General features: G+C 38.9%; 1 protein-coding gene across 1 annotated transcript in view; it reads left to right on the top strand.

Moving 5' to 3' along the window:
• The window catches only part of PHEX (phosphate regulating endopeptidase X-linked), a 154,559-nt gene that overhangs the window by 87,963 nt on the left and 41,970 nt on the right, over nucleotides 1–24,626 (top strand). Inside the window, exons 13-14 of the mRNA XM_056861762.1 lie at nucleotides 10,264–10,341; nucleotides 18,411–18,514. Coding sequence (XP_056717740.1) covers nucleotides 10,264–10,341; nucleotides 18,411–18,514 — 182 coding nt within the window. The remainder of the gene's footprint in view (nucleotides 1–10,263; nucleotides 10,342–18,410; nucleotides 18,515–24,626) is intronic.

Below are 24,626 nucleotides of genomic sequence, written 5' to 3' on the forward strand. Positions count from 1 at the left end.
CCCTTTTCAAGGTGAAGACTTCACAGACACTTAAAATTTTGTAGAAGGGCAACATAGTAATGATAATTCAGTGCCTATACACAAACTTGTCATCAACTTTACAGTATCATGCATGTACGGCACAAGATTTTATTTTTTAAAAAATCCTTTTATCTTTCAAGTTTGAGCTGGCACATCTGCATGAAAAAGGTTGCCAGTATTCACTTACAGTCTCACTGAACATCACATGGGTTTCTGCACCATTGTGCAGAATAGCAGAGGGACAGTGTTGTTGGCAGAGTGGTTGATGACATTGTAAAGTTATATGCCTTTGTTCTCCTGACTTTTAACATGGAAGGAGTGGAGCTGGGAGAACAGATGCAGGCTGCAGAAGACTGGTAAAGAGTAATGTACCCAACTCTGCCATTGAACTGAGTGAAAAATGAGGATCTTTGGCTGCATAGTTTAAAGTTTAAAGAAGACATAGGGGAATAGAGTTGCCATATATTTGGAGGTTTGGAAATAGCTGTTTTGGTGGTTTGAATATTTTGAGGTTTTCGAGTTCTACCTTTGACTAACTAGTCTACTTCTGCAAAATGGATATTGCTGTAGCAAATGTGGGGTCAAAGGAATGGTTTGGTGCTAAGGGCTTATCTGTACCTTGTACACTGTTCACTTGTCTCCAGTTAGTCCAGCTTGCTGTATCTGCCACTGCCTAGCCAAATGTCTCTGGGAAGTTTACAAGCAGGGTGTAATGTCCCCTCATTGTGTTTCCAGTTTCTGATATTCAAAGATGTGTTGCTTCTGGGCATGGAGGTTATTTATCTTTCATGGCTGGTAGTAGAAGCTTCTAAGTGCAGAGATGGTGGAACAGCTAAGAGGAGAGTAGATTGGGTGGAACCAAAGGATGGTGTAGTGCGAATATCTAAGCAGATTCATCAGGATTTGTATCACCCACACTTTCCAAAGCTCTCAACCCTAAGTACAAAGTACAAAGAGAGTTTAATACGGTCCAAGACCAGCACAAAAACATACCAGGTATACATACATAACATAACACATATAAAAGTGCATCAAGTGTGAACCCCTATACCATCTTACAATCTCTCACTCATAAAAGCCGTTAAGCGCTTAATTAAAAATATTACATGTTTAAAATTAGTATAAATATAAATATAAAATCGCTCAACCATTAAGTTCAACCCATGCACGCCTGGTCCTCATTGCTTGCCACCCAAATTTGGCCACTTTAAAAGTTATCTCCATATCTTTGTCTGAGAGCATGTTAAAAAGACTAAAGGTTCTGGATCGCCCTGGGAGGTCCGATAATACAGAAAGAATGGCTTCTCGTATAACCCTAAGTATAAACCATAAAGTACATGTAATTTCCTGAGCAAAAATGGAGGTCCAAATGGAATATTCTCATAATCTGAAGCAAATCACCAAACCACATTTCTGTATCTTGTATCTTTTGGCATTGGATATGCTGATGTCAGCGTCTCCCTTGTTACCTGGCTGCTGCCAGTGTTTAGTCAGTTGTACAGGGATGTCAGTTCCATTAATAACCTGAGCGCTGCACAGACAGATTGTGGAGAACTGGTGAAGGGAAGGAAATTGTATTTAGTCCTGGCCTCCCAGCTGTCATTTTATTTCCCGATCCCAGCATCAGTCCATAAGGCTAAAACAATTGCACGAGATCTCGAATTTGTGACCACTCTCATATTTGACATGGAAAAGGAGGGGTAGACAAAGACAGTATGCACATAGAAGAAGCTTTTGCAGCCCACTTTATGTATTTATTTAACACATTTCTATGCTGCATTTCCACCCAATTCAGGGCCCTAAAGGCAGCAAACATTAAAACATTTCAAACATTAAAAAGAATTTAAAATACAAATATATTTAAAATATTTTAAACAATTAAAGCATACTGTAAACACATAAAATATTTAAAAACACACAAACAGGGAGGAGGACCAATAGAAGCTAGTGTGGCAATGCCAAACAAAAAATGTCTTGACCTACTTGCAGAAGACAACAGCAGAGGGAGACAGACGAACCTCCTTGGAGAAGGAGTTCCAAAGTTTTGGCACCACAACTGAAAAATCCCTTTTTCTGGCTGCCACATGTTTAATCTCAGATGGTGGGATCACCTGTAGCAGGGCCTCTAAGGATGACTAGAGTGGTTGTGTAGGCTCACATAGGAATAGGTGATCCTTCAAGTATGCTGGCCCCCAGCTGTATAGGGCTTTAAAGTTCAGAACCATCCCCTTGAATTGAACCTGTAAGTAAACTAAGACCCAGTTTGATGGGACAAGACTAGAGTGATATGGTTTCTATGACCCACTCCAGTCAGCATTCTGGCCAGAGCATTCTGTATAAAATGTAGTAAAAAGGCTTCTACCATGAGTTTTTGCCCAAATACCAGAGCATCCCCACATCATCAGCCACATGGTGACATCACTTCCAGTACGTGCCAGAAGTGACATTGACTCATCACTGGTGACAGAGGCCTAGCCCTCAGTTTGCTGCAGGTATGTCCCCGCCCCCCGCCAGTTGCCTAAATCTCTGGATGACCTTTCCCAGCAGCTACAGGTAGATATTTAAAAAAATACACCCAATGCAATAATGCACTCACTCACTCACACATCCTTAACCAAGTGGTTCCAACCATACTTAACACTAGCTGATTGCCTTTATTTTCCTTGCTTCATATTGACCTTGCCAGCCACACTGTTGCATGCCAGTCTCTCAAGAATATGGCTTGGGTCCCAACTTGCATTTCTGCAGGCACTAGGATTTCCTCCCACAAAACATGACTTTCCTCTCCTCTCCTCTCCTCATCCTCCTCTCCTCATCCAGTTTCTAGGGACTGCTGCTCCTTGGACAGCTGTGGGGGAGGGGGGAAAATCATATTTTGTGTGTAGAAATACTTGTGTAGAAATGCTTGCATCTACAGAAATCCTATGTCAATTTTTCCTCTTACTGCTCTATGAATGGTTTTTTACATGCTAAGATTTGTATTTCTAGATAAAATATAGTTAAATAATTAAGGAGCTAGCAATTGTTCTTGGTAATTTTGAGCTGAACAGAAATGGCTAGCTGAAGAGAAATACAATTGGATTATAGAGATCACAACAAAGGTAAATCCTTGAGTTTCAAAACATCTGAGAAGGATAGTGAGGATGATCTTTAGTATGGCAAGAATTTTTTCAGTCAGCAACATGGGCTTCTTATCATATTTTCCTTTTGGTAATGGGGTCTTATAGTGCAATAATTCTAATCAGAGTTATACCCTTCTAAACCAGATTTCTTCAGTGGTCTTAGAAGCATGTTACTCATTAGGATTGCACTGACAGAATCAGTTTTGAACCTTTTTTCAGCACAATGATGAGTTATTTTCATATTATAGTAAAATGTGGAGATTTCTTTTCTCAACGTTGAAGCAATGCTGAATGGAGGCAAGCATAGAAAGGGACTGTGGTTGGAAAATGAATGGGAATTTTCACATCACACTAAGCTTATATCCAGAACTAGCCAGTTACTTTGAGGTTTTAGGAATTCTTTGTATAGGCAGTCCTGTTCACAGCCATTTAACTAAAAGGAAAATCTTTACAGCATCCAATAAGAACTACATGTGCTTTGCAGAGATTTAAAAGATTTATCAGTTTGATTCAATGTTATTTTGACTGGGTTCACTTAAGCTGTGGATTGGATCGCTGATGACTGAATGTGATTAACTCCAAGTCAAAGTTTGAGTGGAGGATGGCTGTCCATTTAGATTCTTTTTGGTATTTAAAATGGATAATTTATCATCATTTTTTTTTAAAAAAAACCCCTTCTATGCCTTTGTTTTACTTTCTGCTGGTGACCACCACTCAGTTTTTTGGCAATGGCTAATTTTGTTTGCTTTTTCTCTTGACCAGTCCCTTTTTGTTATTGCTGTCAATCTACAATGCACACTTGTTGGTGAAAGAGAGACTTTCAACATCCACAAGATGTAACTGCTGTGTAAAACAAAATTAATCAGATCAGATTCAGATTTATTAATACAGCATAAGCCAGAAAACACACGTGTCATTTATACAAAAGGTAAAAAATTAAAGCAGTTCAACCAAAAAACATTCCAAATAATTTATAATAGACTAAAATTGACCAAATTATTATTTAATCTAATTACAATTGCCCAATATTAGGGGTCGAACTTTATATGCTATTGCACAAAATTTGGCTACCGGTTTTGCCATCTGGGCATTCCCTTCCCAGAGGAGACTCTTAATTCTCCCTTCATCTGAGCTGACTGTGATTTGGCTGAGCAGGGGAATGATTAGCTTACAACGAGCTTCCTCGTAGAAGGAGCATCTGAGCAAAGGGCACACCCATTCTGTTATTGGAAGCTTCTTAAATCTGCCTTGTAAATTCGCCGAAGGTAAGGCGGAGCATCTCGCTAGTGTGAAAGCTCTCCTTTGCTTGTTCAGCTCTATGAATGATAGATATTCAGCTGGTGCTTGAATATGTCTATTTCTGACAGGAGCCAAAAAAAGATGGAGAATCCTTAAGCTCCTTCTGACATTCCATATCACAAAGCCTTTGTCTAATTGTGTACCTTGCTTGATCTCTATTTAGTTCCAAGAGGGAGTGGGGGGAGAAGCTGAGGCCTCTAATTCTCTCTTCGGTCTGCTTCCACCACCTGGATTTAAAATTATCATGGAGAAGTAATGGCAGGAGCCCCTCTGTCACCCCATGCATCTTCAACCAGAGAAAAATAGAAGAGAGGCCAATCCTAGACTCCGAATTAATCAGGTCATGTTTATCAGTGGTTAATGAAAAATGTCTTGTACCTGCCTACCTGGAAAAATAGTCACCCAATACAAATAATTGAGAATTGAACTGGGTTGATTTAAAAATAAAATAAAAAGAGTAAAACCACAGATTCGTTCATTCTGGACTGAGAAGAGAGATTATTTGCATGACAGAAATATTAACTTGTATCATATGTAATCCACAAAAGTCCCCTCTCCAGAAGCCATGTTCTTATGCTTTCATAAAGCCTCAGATCTTGTGCAGCCTGAGAAGCACAGAGAATCTATGTCTGATATCAAACCAGAGAATCCAGATCAGGCTACATGCAATCAAGAGGACAATGTGCAAGGAAGCAGCCTGATTCCTCGGGGAACTCTGGCACACCCTTATCAAGACTCCTTTCTATGAGTCTCCAAGCCCCCCCCCCCTTACACCCATATCATTATTAATGGTTAATGTTTGCAGGACAGTATCTAAATACTCCAGAACGTTTAGGAATACCCTATACAATACCAACTTCTACAAAAATAATTGCTTAATACATAGAATAGAATAGGATAAGTTCATCATCATAATTAAATGGACTTTTGCATTGCTGTGAATTATACTTGCTTTCAAACACAATTTTATGCTGTTTTTTCCAATGGTTTTTATTCCTTAGAAACTCAAATATAAAAAGTGGTTTTTTAAGAAATAAGAAAGGAGTATATATGATAATGTTGCCTTGGTTATTTTATTTCTGTGGCTATCATAAAAGTGTTGTGGTAGATTCAACTCTTCATTGCACTGTGATGCATGCACCCCTCTTAAGTGATCATAATAAAATGTAATGTTTATTGCAATAATTTAGGTAAAGGCCTTTTAATACTTCTTTGAACATAAATCTAATTTATTACTTTAGCAACTATGAGGAGCCTTTGGATATAAGAATATTCTGATCAGTAACTGATCCTGGCATCGCTGAGCTCCTAAACTTGTAGACTGAAAATCACAAGAGGTGGCTATCTAAGCTAACATTTGGCTTTTGTGTCCACTTGTTATATTGGTCAATTTTGACACAGAAGTAACAGGACACTTTGTGAAAAATTGTGTTCTCTTTAACGAAACATTAATTACTTTAAAACATTCATGTTTCTTAGAACAACTTTGAATTAACAACTCAGACTGTAAATAAGGAAAGCAAGAACTAAATTTTGCATTCTTCTAATTTATGCTGTACCAGTCACTTTTATTTTTTACAGAAACACCACAAATAGTCTTTTTGTAATTTATAAACTTCGGCATGATTTTAATCTTTAAAAAAATATGAAATGACTGAGATAATTGTAAAAGAGCACGTTGCTCTCAGGGGCTTCCCATAGTCTTAATATGGATGAATAACAGGTTTTAAAATTAGCAGCACACAGCAGAGAAGGCTACTTAAAGAAATGAGAACTCCAAAAGAAATTAATAACTTGTGGAAACTCTTCTTAGTTGTATCTTGTGTAAATATTCAGAGGTGAGATGCTATCTTACAGTCTCAAATCTTTCTTCTCCTGCCATCTTACACAAAGTTGTAGGAGTCGCAGTGTTCTCCTATGCAGAGTTACACCCTTCTAAAACCATTGAGATCAATCAGCTTAGAGGGGGTTTAAGGATGGCACTGTCAGTAATGCTACAACAACCTTTGGCCAGGAAATCAATATGAATATTTAGGCTTTGGGTATGTGTGCATGTGTTTAGATTAAAAAAAGGTAGCCTTTCTGAGTTGCTTAGTACTAACAATGCAGCTGGCCTTTAGTCTACACATTTTCACTAAATATCATTTGCATATACTATAAGTATACCAATATAAAGTTCCTTTGTTAGGAGTGCTAATTTTATATAGTAATTTTTTGCTTGTGACTGGAGGGGCCTTCAGTGATGATGTTGCTTGCTTTCTGGGTGATAAAAAAGTAAGAGACGCTGGATTCGTTTTTGCCAGGCCCATATTTGACTTACAAGTATTTGTGTGTATCAATCATTTTTTGCTACATTATGATTTGGAAGCCAGCGTGGTATAGTGTTTAAGAGCGGCGGACTCTAATCTGGAGAACTGGGTTCAATTCTTCTCTCCTCTGCATGAAGGCTGCTTGGTGACCTTGGGCCAGTCACAGTTCTCTCAGAACTATCTCAGCCCATGCAGAGGCAGGTACTGACAAACCACATCTGAACGTCTCTTGCCTTGAAAACCTGACAGGGTTACCGTAAGTCAGCTGTGACTTGATGGCACACACACACACATGATTTGGAAGAACACTACTGTATTAAACTTGATAAGGAGTCAAGTATTCCTGTGCCTGTGGGGATATGGAATTTACATAACTGTTCCAGGTGCATATCACTAGGCCTTGTTGGGCCTTGTTCCACCACCATCACCATATGCTTGTACAGATGTGACAGTTATCTCTTCTGGAACTAAACCATTTAATTGTTGTCTGTTTTAAAGACTCATCTTAGAGTTAAGGACCCCAGGATTTTTCTGGACACCTTCCCTTGGGGAGTGCAGTCCAAGTTAGGCTTTGATGTGAGGCAGAGGAACCAAAAGAAAGTACCAATATCACAAAAAGAAGAAAATTAACTTATTGATTGACTATTAGCTAAGCCATTCATCAGAGTTCACTGGGTGTCTGAATGCCTAGCACAACAGCACACACAGATGAACAATCAGCTTTCACACATGCATTTAGTCCATGAAATTATAGCCCAGTGGTGCTTCTACACAGGCATCATTCTTTTTTTTGCAACCAGATTTAAATCTCTCACAAATGCCTTGCAAACAGAATTAGTTCTGACTTATGGTGACCCTTATGGTGAACCTATGAATTATTTACCTCCTATCATTAACAGCCTTGCTCAAGTCTTGCAAATTGAGGGCCGTGGCATCCTTTTTCGAGTCAATCCATCTCATGGTGGGTCTTCCTCTTTTCCTACTGCCTTCAACTTGTCCTCACATTATTATCTATTCGAGTGACTGTTATCTTGTCATAATGTGACCGATAGCCTCAGTTTAGTCATTTTAGCTTCTAGGGAGAGTTCAGGCTTGATTTGACCTAGAACCAATTATTTGTCTTTTTGGCAGTCCATAGTATCTGTAAAACTCTCCTCCAATGCCACATTTAAAATGAATCAACTTTCTTCCTGTCAGCTTCCTGCATTGTCCAACTTTCACACCCATACATAGTAATGGGGAATACCTTGGCATGAATTATCTTGATCTTGGTCACCAGTGACACATCCTTACCCTTAAGAATCATCCAGGCTGTCCCCATAGCAGGAAGAAACGTTCGGGATTGGGTGTTCAAATGTGATGCTGCATCAGACGGGCAAACAGTCTCCCAGTCCAAATTCTCACCATGGTATAAACAGTTTAAAAGGGATCATGTCAGAGCATCATACCTAGTCAGTATCCCCTTTCATAACCTCATAATAGCTTTTACCTCCCTCCGGTTTCAAACCATGCCAACAGCTTGGATAACTGGACGTTACTCCCGAACACTATGGGCATCTCGCTTAAGTATTTGTGGAGCTGCTCCAGAGGACCTAACTCATTACACCTTATTCTGTCCTCTTTACAAAGAGCCCAGACTTAAATTCCTCGGAGCAATTCTAAAGGGCCTAAATCTTTCTCCAGATTCAGAGAAGCTGATCTTTCTCCTATCAGATGCCAATCCTGATGTTACCTACAAAGTGTCACTCTTTGCTTTAGCAGATAAGAAAATCCAAGCTAAAGCTGTTTCTAATCAGGGAATGTAACATATTTAAATACCAGTTTCTTGTGGGTCAGACTGTTTTAAAGTTATTTTAATATTATTTTATAATATTTTATGTTATTTTAATGTTTTGTATAGTGGATTGTGATGGCCTTTGGCTGCAGACAATAAACTTTATCACCTTAAGAATCATCTCTAGCTCTTTCATGGCTGCCTTTCTCAGTCTTAATAGCCTTCTGATTTTCTTGGTTGCAGTCTGGTTGCAGTTGGTTGCAGGTTTGGTTGATGATAGAGCCAAGGAATAGAAAATGGTTAACAATTTCATTTTCTTCATCATCAACCTTCATCATCTCCAATTACAGATGATGATGTGTGGTAGAGCATGGTTTTCTGCATGTGTGGCTTTGCACAATACCATCCATGGGACTTGTAAGTTTTCTTCCATGATAGTAGTTTGTGGGTGTCATTGCCTCCCTTTTCACTCACAAATGGTTCAGGTACTTTTCATAAATTAAAACATGTGAGTTTGAGTCGTTCACACAATCCTTCCATAGTGGTGTCCAGTAGGACACATTTCTCTCCTCTCTTTTGGGAACACCATCTCTTCCTCCAGCAATACTTTAGTCAGCTCACTGGTTTCTAAAATTATTCATTCTATTTTTTTTTACATGTGTGTGTGTGTGTGGGAGATTTGCTGGCATCCCTCTGGCATCCCAGGGCCTATGCAAATAACGGGAGTCTTACTTTGCAAGGCAAGAAAGACCACAAGGTTGGGTTGGAGTGCACCATTGTATTTGAGCAAAATTAATGGGGAAGATTGCAGTAGTTTCCCTTCCAATCTGCCTTCTCTGTTCACTTGACTCGCTATAAGCACATCAATTTCCTCCAGTGAAGACAATCAAGAAAAACTTTATCTATAGTCTTTGAACCACCTGGAAAAGCTGTTTTAGGTTAACCTCAGACAATGAGCAGCATGCAAACTAAACATATCTTTTCCACAGCTATAGATTTGACTAAAGTGATGTGTTATTTGTGGACGTAGTGTTCTGTACATTTGACTCTGTCTCTTGATTTTGCTGCATGTTATCTTGTGGAAAAAGATATCCCATCTGGGTCCAGGTTTGGGGAATCCCATGGTTAGATTACTGTAATATGCTTATGTGCTGCTGACTCTGAAAACTGTTTAGAAATTGCAACTGGTTCAAGATATGGCAACCAAGTTGTTGTCGGGGGCTGGATACTGAGGTCATATCATCCCTGTGCTGAAAAATATACTCTGGCTGGCCATTTGTTTCTGGGCACAATTCAGAGTTCTGGTTCCTTCTTTAAAACCATACATGCCTTTGGGCTGGGGTACTGGAAGAGTACCCCCTCCTGTAGTGCCCAGCTTTCCAGTTAAGATCCTCTTTTTAAGTCATGCTGTCTGTGCCCTATGCCTGCAGACGTGAGATTTGGGAGCAAGAGACATGGCTTTTTCAGTGATGGCATCTCATTTCTGAAATGCCTTCTCCCATGAGGCTCTCCTGGCACTTCCCTTTCCTTTAAGTTCCAGGCTAAAATATATATCTTTACCCAGGTATTTGTTGGAAGTACTGTGACAGAAATCCCATCATCCATACACTGAGAAGGACAACATTGATGAAAGTGTATTGTTTCTGATCCTAAAGCTGATGGCAACTGTGAGATCAGACTGACTCATGCAGTGGTTTTAATAAACATAATTGTTTTCTGCTTCTGTTTCTTTCCAAAGGCAAAAGCTGTCATGGCAAAAGTGGGTTACCCAGAGTTTATAATGAATGACACGTATGTTAATGAAGCCATCAAAACAGTAAGTCATTATTATTATATTGTTGTTTGATACAAAACATGAACATAGTAAGAAAAAAAGTATGTCCATCTGCCCCAACTAGGCTCACAGTATAGGGATCACTTTTTAAAAAGTAAAATGCAGGGACAATAGGGTTGCCATCCTCCAGGTAGTAGCAGGAGATCTCCTGCTATTACAACTGATCTCCAGCCGATAGAGATCAGTTCCCCTGGATAAAATGGCAGCTTTGGCGATTGGACACTATGGCATTGAAGTTCCTCCCCTCCCCAAACCCCATCCTCCACTGTTTGCAAGCTACCTTAAAAGGAGGATTAATTCCAGGGTCCAGGCATGGGATAGGGGAAAGTGGAGAATTTTTGCACTGTCTGTTTTATTTGTGGCTTGGCAGTTTGAAGACCTTGCTTAGGAAAGGAGTAGTTTACTTTCCCTAGTGTGCTAGAAGAGCAGATGGGTATTCCTTCCCTCACCTTTACACCTGAAGGACCATATTAGCTGAAGTCCACAATGACTACCCAATTGTGAATGTCTTATTCATTAAGTTCTTCCCCCCTCACACAAAGCATGAGATGGATTTCCTTTTGATTGTCAGTGTGAATGACACCAGAGACTACATGTTCTTGGACTGGAAGGTGGAGGATGGATAGTAGCTGTCTCTGTCCACCAGCATATGAACAGGGCTTACTTTGTCTCACCTTCATCTTCTTCATTCTCTAGCGTATTTCTCTCTCTCTTTCTCTTACACATTTTCATTTTTCCTGTTGCACATTCCCTATCTCTTTTCTCTCTCCCCCCCCTCCAAGATTGACAGGCATAGTCTGTTTGTACAGCTACAATGGCGCCACTGGGGTTTTGTGCTTGTTCACAATTTCTATAGTTGTTCTTAACAAACACAGGATATGGCTTAGGGAGAAGAATTTAACCTCTTGAGATTCTCAGCTTTCACTTTTAAGAAACAAGCACGTCTGTCTGCAAAAACAGGCTTCAAAATATGCGGTCAAGACTAATTGAGCTCTTTCAGGCTGAAAAGGGTGAGGCTGAGTAGGATTTTCAGTTTCAGTGTCCTTCATACCTTCTTATTCTCCCCTCCACCCGCACGCATAATGGTTAAAAGCAGAATAAATTATGCACAATAGAGTAAAATATGCACACTGCTTAATGTGCATCATTTATCCCATTCACAGTATCCAGCCATTCTTGGGTCAAAGTTTGGTTTGTCTCTGTGCAGATTCTAACTATGATTTATAGTCATCCCTGATCATTACTTAGTATCATATTTCTAGATAACCAAAGGTGAACAATAGAATGTATTGAAATTAATATGTTTATGCTATATCCTTGAGAGAAAAAAACAATAAAACTGCAATAATGCTTGGCTCGAGTTTGATTTAAAATTGTAATTTGCTTGCAAATAACCCATGATTTTGGGATGTGTTGTCCAAGATATAATGGCTCACACAGGCAAATCTAATTCCTGGTGGAAGTAAAGGGATATTAACTTCCCAAGTGCTGTGTTTCTGTTCTAAAAATTTATGTTTTGCTTTCAGCTATAAGATTTTCCTTTGCTTTGTACATTTTTTTTTAGTTCTGCTTAATCTCCCACATTATTTACATGAGTCTTTGTTAAGTATCACATCTCAGGAGAATAACTTTTTTTAAAAGTTGAAATAGAAAATGAGTAAGTACTACAAGCTTTATTTAATCCATAAAAGGGAAGTCTTAATCGTGTCTAAGGTTATATTTATTTTGGCATATATGCTATTTCTGCCTTTAAGGTAAACAATGGTCAGCTGTGTCTCTGGGACAAATTAATGGTTTGGAGCCAGCTATATTTTTCATTCAATCTCACCAAATTCTGCTTCTTATACAGCTCCCATCCGTAGGGTTGCCAACCTCCAGGTACTAATAAATTCATTAACACCTATATACAACCTTACGCACACTGGGCAATTATAGATCCAGATGGTGGACACAGACTGTAAAAAAAATGGAGAGTCTTGGTTTTGCACCTCAATCCCTCTTAGAGCTTAAAAAAGAGCAAGCTAAGCTCCTGGTTAGACAAAAGATCTTTGATACAGAAAGACAAACAGAGCTTATGAGTTCCCCAGCTTACTTGGCTCCTATTAGAACACGCTATCGTTTAGCGCCAGCCGAATATCTGTCTGCTATTGAGCTAAATAAGCAAAGGAGAGCCTTAACCCTGGCTAGAGGGTCGGCCCTGCCCTCAGCAATCCTGGAGGGAAAGTACAAGAAGTTAGCAAGATCTGAGTGGGCATGCCCTTGCGGGTCAGGTGAAATGGAAAGCACTAGTCATGCTCTATTTAGATGTATCTTCTATGAGGGAATTCGTCAGAAGCTAATTCTACCTCTCATTAGCACAATGGAAGCCAATTCAGAGGAAGAGAAAATTAAATTCCTCTTATGGGAGGGAGACTCTCAGCGATCTTTGCAAGTACCCAAGTACTGCTCTGCAGCTATTAAAATCCGCTCGGAGAAGGGTATTAGTGACTTTTAATTGATATGTGCCTATGTGAACAAGGTGATTTTAATTGATATAATTTTATCTGTATTTTGTGTATAGAGATTTTTATTATGTAATCAGTTTTACTGAAAAGGTTTGTATCTTATCTGGCTATCCCCGTAATAATAAAATCAATCAACCTTACACGCACCAAAATACATTAACAAAACACCACCAGTGGCAAGATAATCATACAATAACAATCAGTTGTGGCAGTTGGTAATTAAGAAGGTCAAGTCCCAAAGTTGGCAAGCACTGAAATAACGCCCAAAGAAAAAAGCCGCTAATAAAGCGGGTTGGTCATGTGCAATAAAGCACTTGAAGACGATGCCAATAGTTAACGTGAACAGTCATGCGCAATGAAAACAGTTGGCGCAGAAAGCAAGAATTACACTATAAGGTTATGTGCAATAAGTAATTCCCAAAGTTGGCAAGCACTGAAATAACGTCCAAAGGAAAAAACTGCTGATAAAGCCGCTAAGAAAAAACAATTACGGCTGCCGGGCGAGTTGGTCATGCGCAATGGAGCCCTTGAGAACAATGCCAATAGTAGGCACAAACAGTCATGCGCAAAGGGACACTGTAGAGTATGTTGGTCATGCGCAGTAAGTCAATTGAAGTCAGCAATGGTAATTGGCAAGAGCTGTCATGCGTAGTAAGGAATATGCCTTATAGCTCTTCAAATTAGCCACGAAAATAATCCAAAATTAGCCATGGTGGCGATGGAAAGATCAAGTACATGGTTTCTAGATTATTTCTTCACGTTTCGCTTGGAGGGCTTCATCAGCCTGAAAGAGTGTGCTTAGAAAAACTGAACAGTGACTAATATATTTAGACAAACATTGTCATGTTACAAAGATTACAAAAATTATTATTTAGTAGTTATACATAAACAATTGCCGATATAAAAATACTTATTTATAACTTACCAATGGAATGAAACTATAATACAGACAATGCTGGTTTGAAAGTGACCCACAGGTTCTATGATCCATCTGAGATCTTTAACGATGAAATTGCCTAACCCATCTTAAATACTAGGTGTGATTCTGCATTGAGTTACTTAAAGGGGAATTTTCAGGGTGACTATAAAAGATTTTTTACTCCATTACAAAAAGCATGCTAGGTCCATTTCAGTATTCAGACCATATGGAGTCATGGTTTTAAACATATGAATAAATTTACATTCGTTTTGTAGTAAAATATGTTTCATATTAGTCTTATTGTAAGGGTGAGGTTTGTATTGCCATAAAAAACAAAAACGAAAAATCACTATCTCCACGTCCTTTCTCCAAAAAATGTGAGACTAGGGGCTCTTCAAGAACTTTAGCTCTAATGCAGGAGCGATGCTCTCCAGTATTTGTACGGATAGCACGTGTAGTTGAACCTGTGTACATAAGTCTACAACTACATAGGATCGTGTAAACTACGCCCCTAGAGGCATAATTGGAGAATTGTCTAAATTCAAATTTGAACCCAACACTAGTTGCACTCAAGTTTTTTATGGGCAAACTTAAGGGACACACAGAACATGCCCCACATTTATAGTGCCCTGGAGGAAGCGAGGTTGACAACAAGCATTGAGGAAAATGATCAGAGTGTGCTCTAGTTTTACGCAATCCGCAGTATAACATTTTCCACTAAGAGCTGATGCTGTTTTTTGGTTTAACCAGACATTTATACAGCACTATTGTTTGTTGTTGTTAACCTCCAGATATTAGCTGGAGATCTCCTGCTACTACAACTGATCTCCAGCCGACAGAGATCATTCACCTGGAGAAAATGGCCGCTTTGGCAATTGGACTCTATGGCACTGAAGTCCCTCCCCAAATGCTGCCTTCCTCAGGCCCTGCCCCCAAAACCTTCCACTGGTAGCAAAGAGGGACCTGGCAACCCTACCCATCCTATATGGCTTTTATCCGTGCAGGTCCCATAATTCCCAACATAGCTTTTTTGGTGGTCATTGAGGACTTTTCCTTTCTTTTTCATCCTCAGAAAAATTGGCTGGAACCACCCCAGTAACAACAGCAGTAATTTTAGAAGTCCTAATATTAAGCCTAGGTATACCTAGCTTCAAATCCCTACTTGCTGTAAAAGTCACTGAATGATCTCAGGCTGGTCACACTCTCTCAGCCTAACCTACCTCTCAAAATTGTTATAATGGAGGAGAAGGAGAAATCTTGTATGCTGCCTTGAGCTCTGTAGAGGAAGGGAGTGGGATAAAAATATAATAAACAAATGACTAGTAAATGTTCTATGATTTATTGTCGAAGGCTTTCACGGTCAGAGTTCATTGGTTCTTGTGGGTTATCCGGGCTGTGTAACTGTGGTCTTGGTATTTTCTTTCCTGACGTTTTGCCAGCAGCTGTGGCAGGCATCTTCAGAGGAGTAACACTGAAGGACAGTGTCTCTCAGTGTCAAGTGTGTAGGAAGAGTAATATATAGTCAGAAAGGGGTTGAGTTGAGCTGAATCATTGTCCTGCAAAAAGTATTAAAGGTAATGTGCTAATCATTGTCCTGTAAGTATCCAGATAATGTGCTAATGAGGGTGTGGTATGTTAATATGGAACTATTGTATCCTGAAGTGATCTGTTAATGTGTGAAATCCAAAGCTAATCTGCATGGCTATTGTTGACTGTATTGTTGACTGTAGTCTTTGTTAGTCTGGAGGTTTTCAGGACAGGAAGCCAAGCTTCTGATACTGACTTGGAACAGCCCAGTATTGACCCTTGAACTTCTATTTGACTACACTACCCACCTCTGGCCCTCAGTTCTGCTGGCATTCAGGACACTGGGGGCACTTTAGGATTCTCTTGAAAGGCTTGAGAAACAGATGGTGGAGGTAGACAAGGGATCCTTTTCCAGATTTCCCACTTCTGCCAGTGGATGAAGGCTTATTCGTTTCATTTGGCATGTCCTTAGTGATCCTCCTTCTTTGTTTCAATTTGCTATTTTATATATATGTATTGTTCTTAAAGTTGATTGTAATGCATTTTTAGCTGTTCACTGCCCTAACGGCCCTACCTAGGTGGATAAGATAGGGTACAAATATTTTAAATAAACAAACAGGTCTGGTTTACCAACTGCAACCATTCCGGAAATTTGCAGATCTGGCCTCAGTTACACATGCCTGCTAACATTCAGATGTACCGTGCTTGAAATAGGGGTGCCTTTGAAAATATTTCCAACATTTCAGCAAGTGGATAATATGGCAGCTAGAACATTAACAGGAACTTCCCATGGGAACAATGTATCTCTAGTTCTATATAAATAGCATTGACCTACCAGTTTGTTTCCAGGTCAAAGTGCTGGTGTTGACCTTTAAAGTCAATATGAACAAGATATCTGGGATTAAGATAGCATTTATGCCTGTCTCTTCCACCCAGATTTAAATTGTGAAAGAGGTATGGCAGGTAGGGTTGCCGGATACCAGGGAGCTGGTATCTGATATTAAGGGGGCTGCCCGCTGGCCCTCAGCTGGTGGGAGGAAGCAAGCCAATTGAAGGGAGGGTGATTAATGTCACTTCTGGGGATGCTCTAGCACATTCCCCCAAAAACTCTATGGAATGTGCTAGAGCATCCCTGTCACTTCTGGGTTTACACTGGCAGTGACATTATTGCACCAATCACCACCCGCCCACCCCACCTCAATGAAGCTCCCACGAGGGGGGACCTGGCAACTCTAATGGCAGAAAAGGATTTAACAGGGGTGGGAGCTATTAATCAGCCTTAAAAATCTGAAGATGTCTTTTATGTTATAGTGCTGTTTTACACAATGAAAAATGAGAGTCTAATAGTACCTTAAAGATTAGCAGATATATTGTGATATAAGCTTTTAAAACATTATATTATTTGCTAGTCTTTAAGTTAATTTTAAAAGATTACTTTTTTCTTCAGCACACTAACAACTTCATATGGGTTCCTCAGGTTTCAGAAATTGTTAAAAGAGCAGTAGTTTTTGTGTTCTATGCCAAAAGAAAAGCTTATCATTAAGCTGGGGATAGACGAGGAACATTGCAAGTGAACTTTGGCAGTCTGAAAAGAATCAGCAGCTTGGTATTATTTCCAGCCAAGTCACTAGCATCAATTAGATATTAACGATTTACAGTTCCTGCTAACAAGCTCTAAGTTTGAACCAGTGACCTAGATCAGCAGTCAGGTTTTGTAAATGTCTCTGCAATGCAATAAAATATTTATTGGCCCTCGAAGGGTATAATGTGAAAATAAATAAATAAACATGTAGCTGCTTTGAGTATTAAAATTCCAGGGGAAGATCAATTTATTATTTTGGGCATAGCTTGTAAATGTTTAAATGCATGCTTTGGCTTAGTGTCAGTTGTTGGAATTAACTCTTTGGGTATGCATGCTCTAGGCTAGGATTTAAAGAGTCCTTGCATTCCTGGTTTTTATTTATTACCTGGAATGAAAATTGTATCATGAATAGTGGCTGAATAGTGTGTCATGTTTTAGATACCTAGATACAGAAGGATGTGTAGAATAGCTATTTTAAAAAAACTTTCTAGCATGCTGATGTGGTGGTTTAATGAAGAAAAATTACTGATTCCAACACATGCATCTGCTTTGTTAGAAAAAATAACAGTTTTATGGTAGGAATAATGATTTTTCACACCTACCTAGATATCCTCTTCAGAACCCTTCTCTGTGTGCCCCAGTGGCAGAGATGTGATGAGTGGTCACTAGAGAAAAGGCCTTTTCAATAGCAACACCCCAGCTCTGGAATGCCCTGCCATTCACCCACTGCCCTCTGCAGCGGTGTTAAAACTGTGGTGTGCTTTCCTTGTTGGCTAGTGAGTGTTCTAATCTTTTTGCTGATGAAATTGATTTGGCTGACCTCATTGTTTCTGTTGGCTCATAATTTAGTATTGTTTTCATTATTTTACACTTTTACGTTTGTTCTAAGTCACATCCTGAGGATCCTACATAGATTGGAAGGGTAGGCTACAAATATTTTCATAAAAATTATGTTTGAATCAAACAGATTCCTATAATGGAATAATTATTCCAACAATTGCCATTAGTTGTTGTTATGGAAAAGGTGCTGACTTAGGAACTGCACGTTAACAGTCTGTCTGGAATATATGGGATGTGTGAATTGGGTTGCCAGGTGGGTGGTTTTGGTGGGCAATTGCCCACCAGTCCACCCAGCTGCTCTGGAGCAGCGATTGAGTGCAACGCGCAGCCGCACGCAATGACATCACTTCTGGGTTTATACCTGGAAGCACTGCATTGCTGCAGCTGCTTTAGCACTCAGACCTTGGGGGTTTGAGGGCTAAAGCAGCCACAGTGATGTAGCACTTCCAGTAGTAAACCAGAATTGATGGCATTGCATGCGTGCAGCTGTGCACACATGCGACCACCCCAGCTTCACCCTCTAAGACCTCCTGAGGGGAGACCTGGCAACCCTATCTGTGAGTGAATTCATATGCAAAATTAGTATGTTTTCATTAAGAGTTTGTTTGTTTTTGTTTGCATTATATTTTTAATTCTTCCCCTTTTTAATCCACTAGTAACTCTTGAATTCTGTTTCCAGATGAAGTTTTCAGAAGCGGACTATTTTGGCAACGTACTTCAGACTTACAAGCATTCAGGACAGTCTGATTTCTACTGGCTGAGAAAAGAAGTTCCAAAAACAGAGTGAGTGACAAGATCAGTATTAGGGGAGACTCAACGTGGTGCCTCAACTCACAGCTAGCATTCAATGAGAATCTTTGCCTTGCAAAAGTGGAGCACTTTTTAACCCCACTGATTTCAGTGAAGAGATTAAGCATGTACTGAAATTCTGCCCTTGAAATCAAAGGGATTTAGAGGAGATTAATTCTGGCTTGACCACAACTTAATATGTATTTTTGTTAAAAAACAACAACAACAGCCCTTTGATTGGAGTTTTCTTGGTAACTGTAGCAATTTGGAATTGTACAGAAAAAAATAATTCATAATTTTTTCATAAAAAGAAACTGCCTGCATAGCAGTGTTGTGTATTTAAGAGACAAAATTTTATTTTAAAGTAAAAATAATCATACTTAAAGTGGATGCCCATCTTCTCCATCAAAAACCTGATTGACCTGGCTTAGCTTGACCTGATAGACTTTGTGACGCTTTCAAATGGTAGTCAGGCTTCAGCCAGACTCCCAACACTATGTGGTTTCACCAGAGAGGTGGTAGGTCTTGTGAATAGGGTTGCCAACATCTCCGGTGGTGGCCGGAGATGTCCCGCTATTACAACTGACCTGCAGGTGACAGAGATCTTTTTTTCCCCCCAGAAGTGTTTTTATTACTCTTTATATCTTAACATTCTCATTCCAAATAATACATAGACTTCACTTTACATTTTACTCCCCCGTGATATCCACCCCCCCTGAACTTCTCAAAAAACAGTCTTTATACATGAGCATAACTTTTTAAGTTGTTGAAGTATATTTGGGTTGGCTTCTCCTCTGTTGACCCAATCCGCATACAAAGTCCATTTTACTTTAATCTCTTCAATGTTGTTCCCTCTAGTTGTATCCTTTATTATAGTTGCTACAATATCTGATTGAATATATTCAAATAAGTAATTATTCCAAAGATCGAGTCCATTTCTTCTGATCTTTCTATCCGCGTGCAATTACTGCCTGGGCTGATAACAACATAGCCTTGCAAAGTTCTTGTTTTGCTGGGGTTAGACTTAATTCTCCCCATACTGCTTTGAATAGTATATCTATATTAACTTGAATATTAATTTGCAGCATATTTTCCATTATTTTACTAATTACTTCCCAGAACCCTTTAACTCTATCACATTTTAACCACATATGTGAGTACCATCCCCTATGTTGTCCACAATGCCAACATTTGGGGGCTCTAGCCCCAAACATATATGCTAGTTGCACGGGGGTCCGGTACCATTTCCATATTACCTTTCTTCCTAATTCTTTATATTTCCATAATTTCACGCTTCGAATTCCTTTCTTCAATCTATCCAAGTAATGTTCTGTGAATTGTATTTCTGTGTGCCATTTACTTTGTAACACTCTTAGAAAATCCTGCTTATTAAAAATAAGCCATTTATAAATTGTCACTGATATACCTTTTTTTGTCTTTAGTATCTTCTTAATCATATCCCCCACTTTATCTTCCTCCTTCAAGACTCCTTCATTGATTACTTGTTTAATTTTATTGTTAAGACTGCAAACATTCAACCACTTTTTTTGGCCAACCTTTTCTAGTATTTTTGCTGGAGAAATTAGTTGTCCTGTAGAATCACACATATCTCTAATTCTGTATATTCCAGTCTCTTTAAGGTCATTCCACCATTCCTGATCCTCAATATTCTCTAACAATGATTCTATAGGGGTCAACAAAGAAGTCCCTGGGTTCAAATAATACTTCCATTTTCTCCATATTTTAAAAGCTAAGTTTCTGGGGCCTTTTGTATTTTTCCACACTCATTTTCCCACACTCTTGTTAAGATAGTCTTCTATTGTCATCTATCTCTTACTTCACCTCCTAACTCAAAGAGAGCCCTCAATTGAAAGGCTTCATAATAACATTCTAGGTTTGGGATCCCCCAACCTAGTTCATTCTGTGGGGAATATAATACTTTATTTGGCATTCTGGGTGATCTTCCCCCAAATATCCACTCTCTTATTTCTTTATTCCAGAGTTTTAATTGAGGTGCTTTTATTTCTACCGGGAGAACCTGAAACAAATACATCAATTTCGGGATTACGAATATTTTTACTGCATTTATTCTCACCATTATACCTAATGTTTTGCTATCCCATCCTAATATGCTTCCATTTAACTTTATAATTAGCCTCCATTAATCTGTTTAAATCCTTTGAAAGGGTAACCCCTAAGTATTTCATCTTCTTAACCCCTTTTCCAATCCTGTCATCCTTTCAATCACTCTTTGATCCACTTTAGAAATATCAAAATACATAATCTCCGATTTACTTATATTTATACCCAAGCCAGAATAGTATTCAAAAAAATTTAAAATTATTTCCAACTCTTTAATACCCGCTACTGGGTTTGTCATCACTAACATAATGTCATCCGTGAAAAGGTTTAGTTTAAACTGTTCCTTCTCTATCTTAAATCCTGAAATTCTTACTGCATTTTGGATTCTATCTACTAGGACCTGAATTGCTATGATAAAGAGTAAAGGTGATGCGGGGTCACCCTGATGTAGTCCTTTCTCAATATTTATTTTCCTAGACATAGCACCATTTACCCACACGATAGCAGTGCCTTTAATGCTGTTAAAAATGGTCCTTGTATTCCTCTTTTATATAATATATCCCACAGATATTGATGTTTAACTGTATCAAAAGCTTTGTATACATCTAACTTCAAAAGGGCTAATTTTTCTCTCCTTCTGTGATTTATTATATTTAAAATATTCCTTATATACCACTCTCCCTACACACTTGACACTGAGAGACACTGTCCTTCAGTGTTACTCCTCTGAAGATGCCTGCCACAGCTGCTGGCGAAACATCAGGAAAGAAAATACCAAGACCACGGTCACACAGCCCTGATAACCTACAAGAACCAATTCCTTATAGGGTTTGCTGTTGATCTGCCTTTAATAAACACATGTTGATCAGGTCCAGTCAAAGCTGACATATACTGTTCTAACCTGTTCGTTAAAATTTTGGTAAAAATTTTATAATCCTGATTAAGTAAATTTATAGGCCTATATGAAGATGGAGACAGGGTTTTTTTTCCAGGCTTTAAGATGACCACTATCTTAGCTGCCCTCCTCGACTCTGGAGCCTTCAGTCCATTTAAAATACTATTTAATAATTTCTGCATCTGCGGTATTAGTATTTCACTTGATGCCTTGTAAAATTCTACAGTATAACCATCTAGACCAGGAGCCTTAGCCTGTTTAATTTGATCAACCACCCCTTGAATTTCCTGTGGAGTTATTTCTGCATTAAGAACAGCTCTATGTTCATCATTTAAAACTCCTTCAATCTGTTCACTGCATTCCTCAGAGTTTCTTTGCTTATAGAGGTCTTGATAAAAGGTAGCGAATACTTCCCTTGTTTAGGCTGACTTAAACAAAGTCTTATTCTTGTCACCTTTTATTGCCTTTTTTATTTGTTTCTCTTTTCTCCTTTTAAGGTAGTTTGCTAATCTTTTAACTGAGGTTATGGAACTCCTCTGAAACTCATTCCTAACTAAGGCTTCCCTTTTCCATAATGAATAATAATCCAATTGATCAAGTTGCTTCCTTATTTCTATTATTTGGTCTTGAGTTTGTAAATTAAATTTCTTCTGCTGTTGTTCCTGAAGTGCTTTTAATTCTTTAAGTTTAGCCTGTCTATGATCAAACCATTTATTCTTAATCTGTTTTTCTTTCATAATACAATGTCCTCTGACCACTGTTTTCATTGCAACCCATAAAATTGTCGTTGAAACAGATCCCTCATTTTCCTGGAAATAGTACTTAAGTTGTTGTAAAATATAATCTCTATTAGTTGCCATAACTATATTATTATATCTCCATATTTTAACCTGTTTCTCCCCACTGATCTCCACCTGCATTGTAATTGAGGAATAATCTGATATAATAATAGGTTGGGTGTCCACCTTTATTTCAAGCTCCCCCGAATGTTTAATTAATATATGATCAATACAAGTATATTTCTTATATCTCTTAGAGTAATAGGTTGGCTTGGGTCTTTGCATTAGGATTTCATACACGTTCTTCAGTCTCCAGCTTTTGATGATCTTATTATCCTGACATAAATCCATATTAAAATCTCCCCCTATTATAAGTTCGCCTTGGTAAAATTTTTGTAACTTCTTGCATATTTTCCCTATGAAACTTTTTTGTCCCTTGTTTGGGTCATATATACTGACTATTGTAAATAGTTTACTTTCAGTCTTTGCTTTTAAAAAAACATATCTGCCTTCTGTATCTTTCTTTATCGCTAACACTTCTATGTTTAAATTGGTGTGGAGTAAGATTGCTACTCCCTTAGCATTTTTTGTACCACGTGACTCTGCTACGACCCCATATGACCTTGAATTTATCATAGGCCTGCAATCGCGCTTGGCCTTGTGTGTTTCTTGGAGGCATAGCACACCTGCACCTAGTGACCTTGCCAAGGTCATTATTCTATATCTCTTAGTATTTGAAATCAACCCATTAACATTAAGAGATACAATATTAATCAATTTACCCATTTTCTTTATCTATTTCCTTCAGAATATGCTCATGATTTATTGTTTGCTCCGAATCCCTCACCCCTCCATAAAGTGTGAGAACGCTCCTAAGAGCAACCGGGAGAAAAAGAACTCCCATTCTCCACACTTTTTTTTAAAAAAAAGGAGAACTGCGGTCCCAACTCCTCCCCCCCTTGGTTGTAGTCCATACATTTTAAAGAAAAACCTTAGCTCCGAAGGTATCCCCCATTATTTTTATTATTTGGATACTCCTTCCCTTCGGAGAGCATTTTCCCTTGCCAGGGTTAATGCCTTCCCATCTCGAATTTTGTACGGAAGGTTTCACCAAATTCCAATTCAGGATTGAATTTGCCCATGTGACTAACTCCCTGGATACGCTTGAACACATATTACTTGACTGCTCTTTATATGAATCACCACGTGAGAAATGGTTAGGAAGTAAGCTACATGCCAGGTCCCACTTGCCTAATAAAGTAAAATGCCAATTCTTAATGAATGATGTAACTCCAGAGATCACTGTGGACGTAGCCAAGTTTTTGGTTGAAGTGATGAAAATCCAAAATCTTAAAATCTTTGATATTTATGGTTCTCAGTTTTGATCTTATCGTACCGATTTTAAGATGTATGCTTTCTGTTTGTGATATTTGTCATAATGTCTATGCCATTAAAGGTTTATGGAATGGAATGGAATGGAAAAACCTTAGCCCACTGAACCCCCTGCTTACCCTCTCATTTAACTTTTCACAAGTTCATTTTTTCTTATGGTGGGGAGTTTGCAAGTCTGAGTCTCTTAACTTGCATCTGTGATGAATGTCCTTGTTCAGCATCACTTTGTTGTGCCTCCGTCGCATCCTGCTGCTCTGAGTTTGGATTTTTTTGAGGTCTTGTAACAACTTCTCTGCCTCAGCTGGATTCCTGGCCCGATATCTTTTCCCATTTCTGACCACCAGAATGATAGCTGGATGCGCCCAAGTAAATTTGATTCCTCTTTCAAAAAGTTTCGTGGCAGGTCCTGTCGAACGTATACTGCTCTCCCTCTGAACTGTAGGTCCTTCTGCTTTCTCAAGGCGTTATAAACTTCATCATGCCTCTTTTCTCTTGCAAAAGCCATTACCACTGCCCTAGGGGGCCCCCCAGGACCCCCAGGTCTTGCTCCACGATGAGTGCGTTTTATGTCCTCTTGCTCAATCTGAATGTTCAGACCTTGCATCCACTGTGTTAATTCTAGTTCCAGCTGGCTGGGAGGAATATCTTCCAATATTCCAAAAACCCTCAAATTTCTTCTTTGTCTAGAGTTGTATTCCGCCAGTTTCCTTGTAAGTTCTTGAATTTTTTCCCTATTGGCATCTGCCTTCTGATTCGCTGTATCAGCCGTTAGTTTTACAGCAGCCAGGTCGACATAGATTTGTTATACTTCTGTCTGGACAGCCTGAATTTTTGTTAGGATATTTTGCTCCATCGAGGCTAACATCTCTGAGAGCTCTTTAAAATTCCTTGCCGCCATCGTTCTTCGGCTGACCGACAGTTATCTGTAACCAGTGCAACAGACGCAAAACTCCCCCAT

The sequence above is a fragment of the Euleptes europaea genome, chromosome 16, assembly GCF_029931775.1.
Source record: "Euleptes europaea isolate rEulEur1 chromosome 16, rEulEur1.hap1, whole genome shotgun sequence".
Lineage (NCBI taxonomy): Eukaryota > Metazoa > Chordata > Lepidosauria > Squamata > Sphaerodactylidae > Euleptes > Euleptes europaea.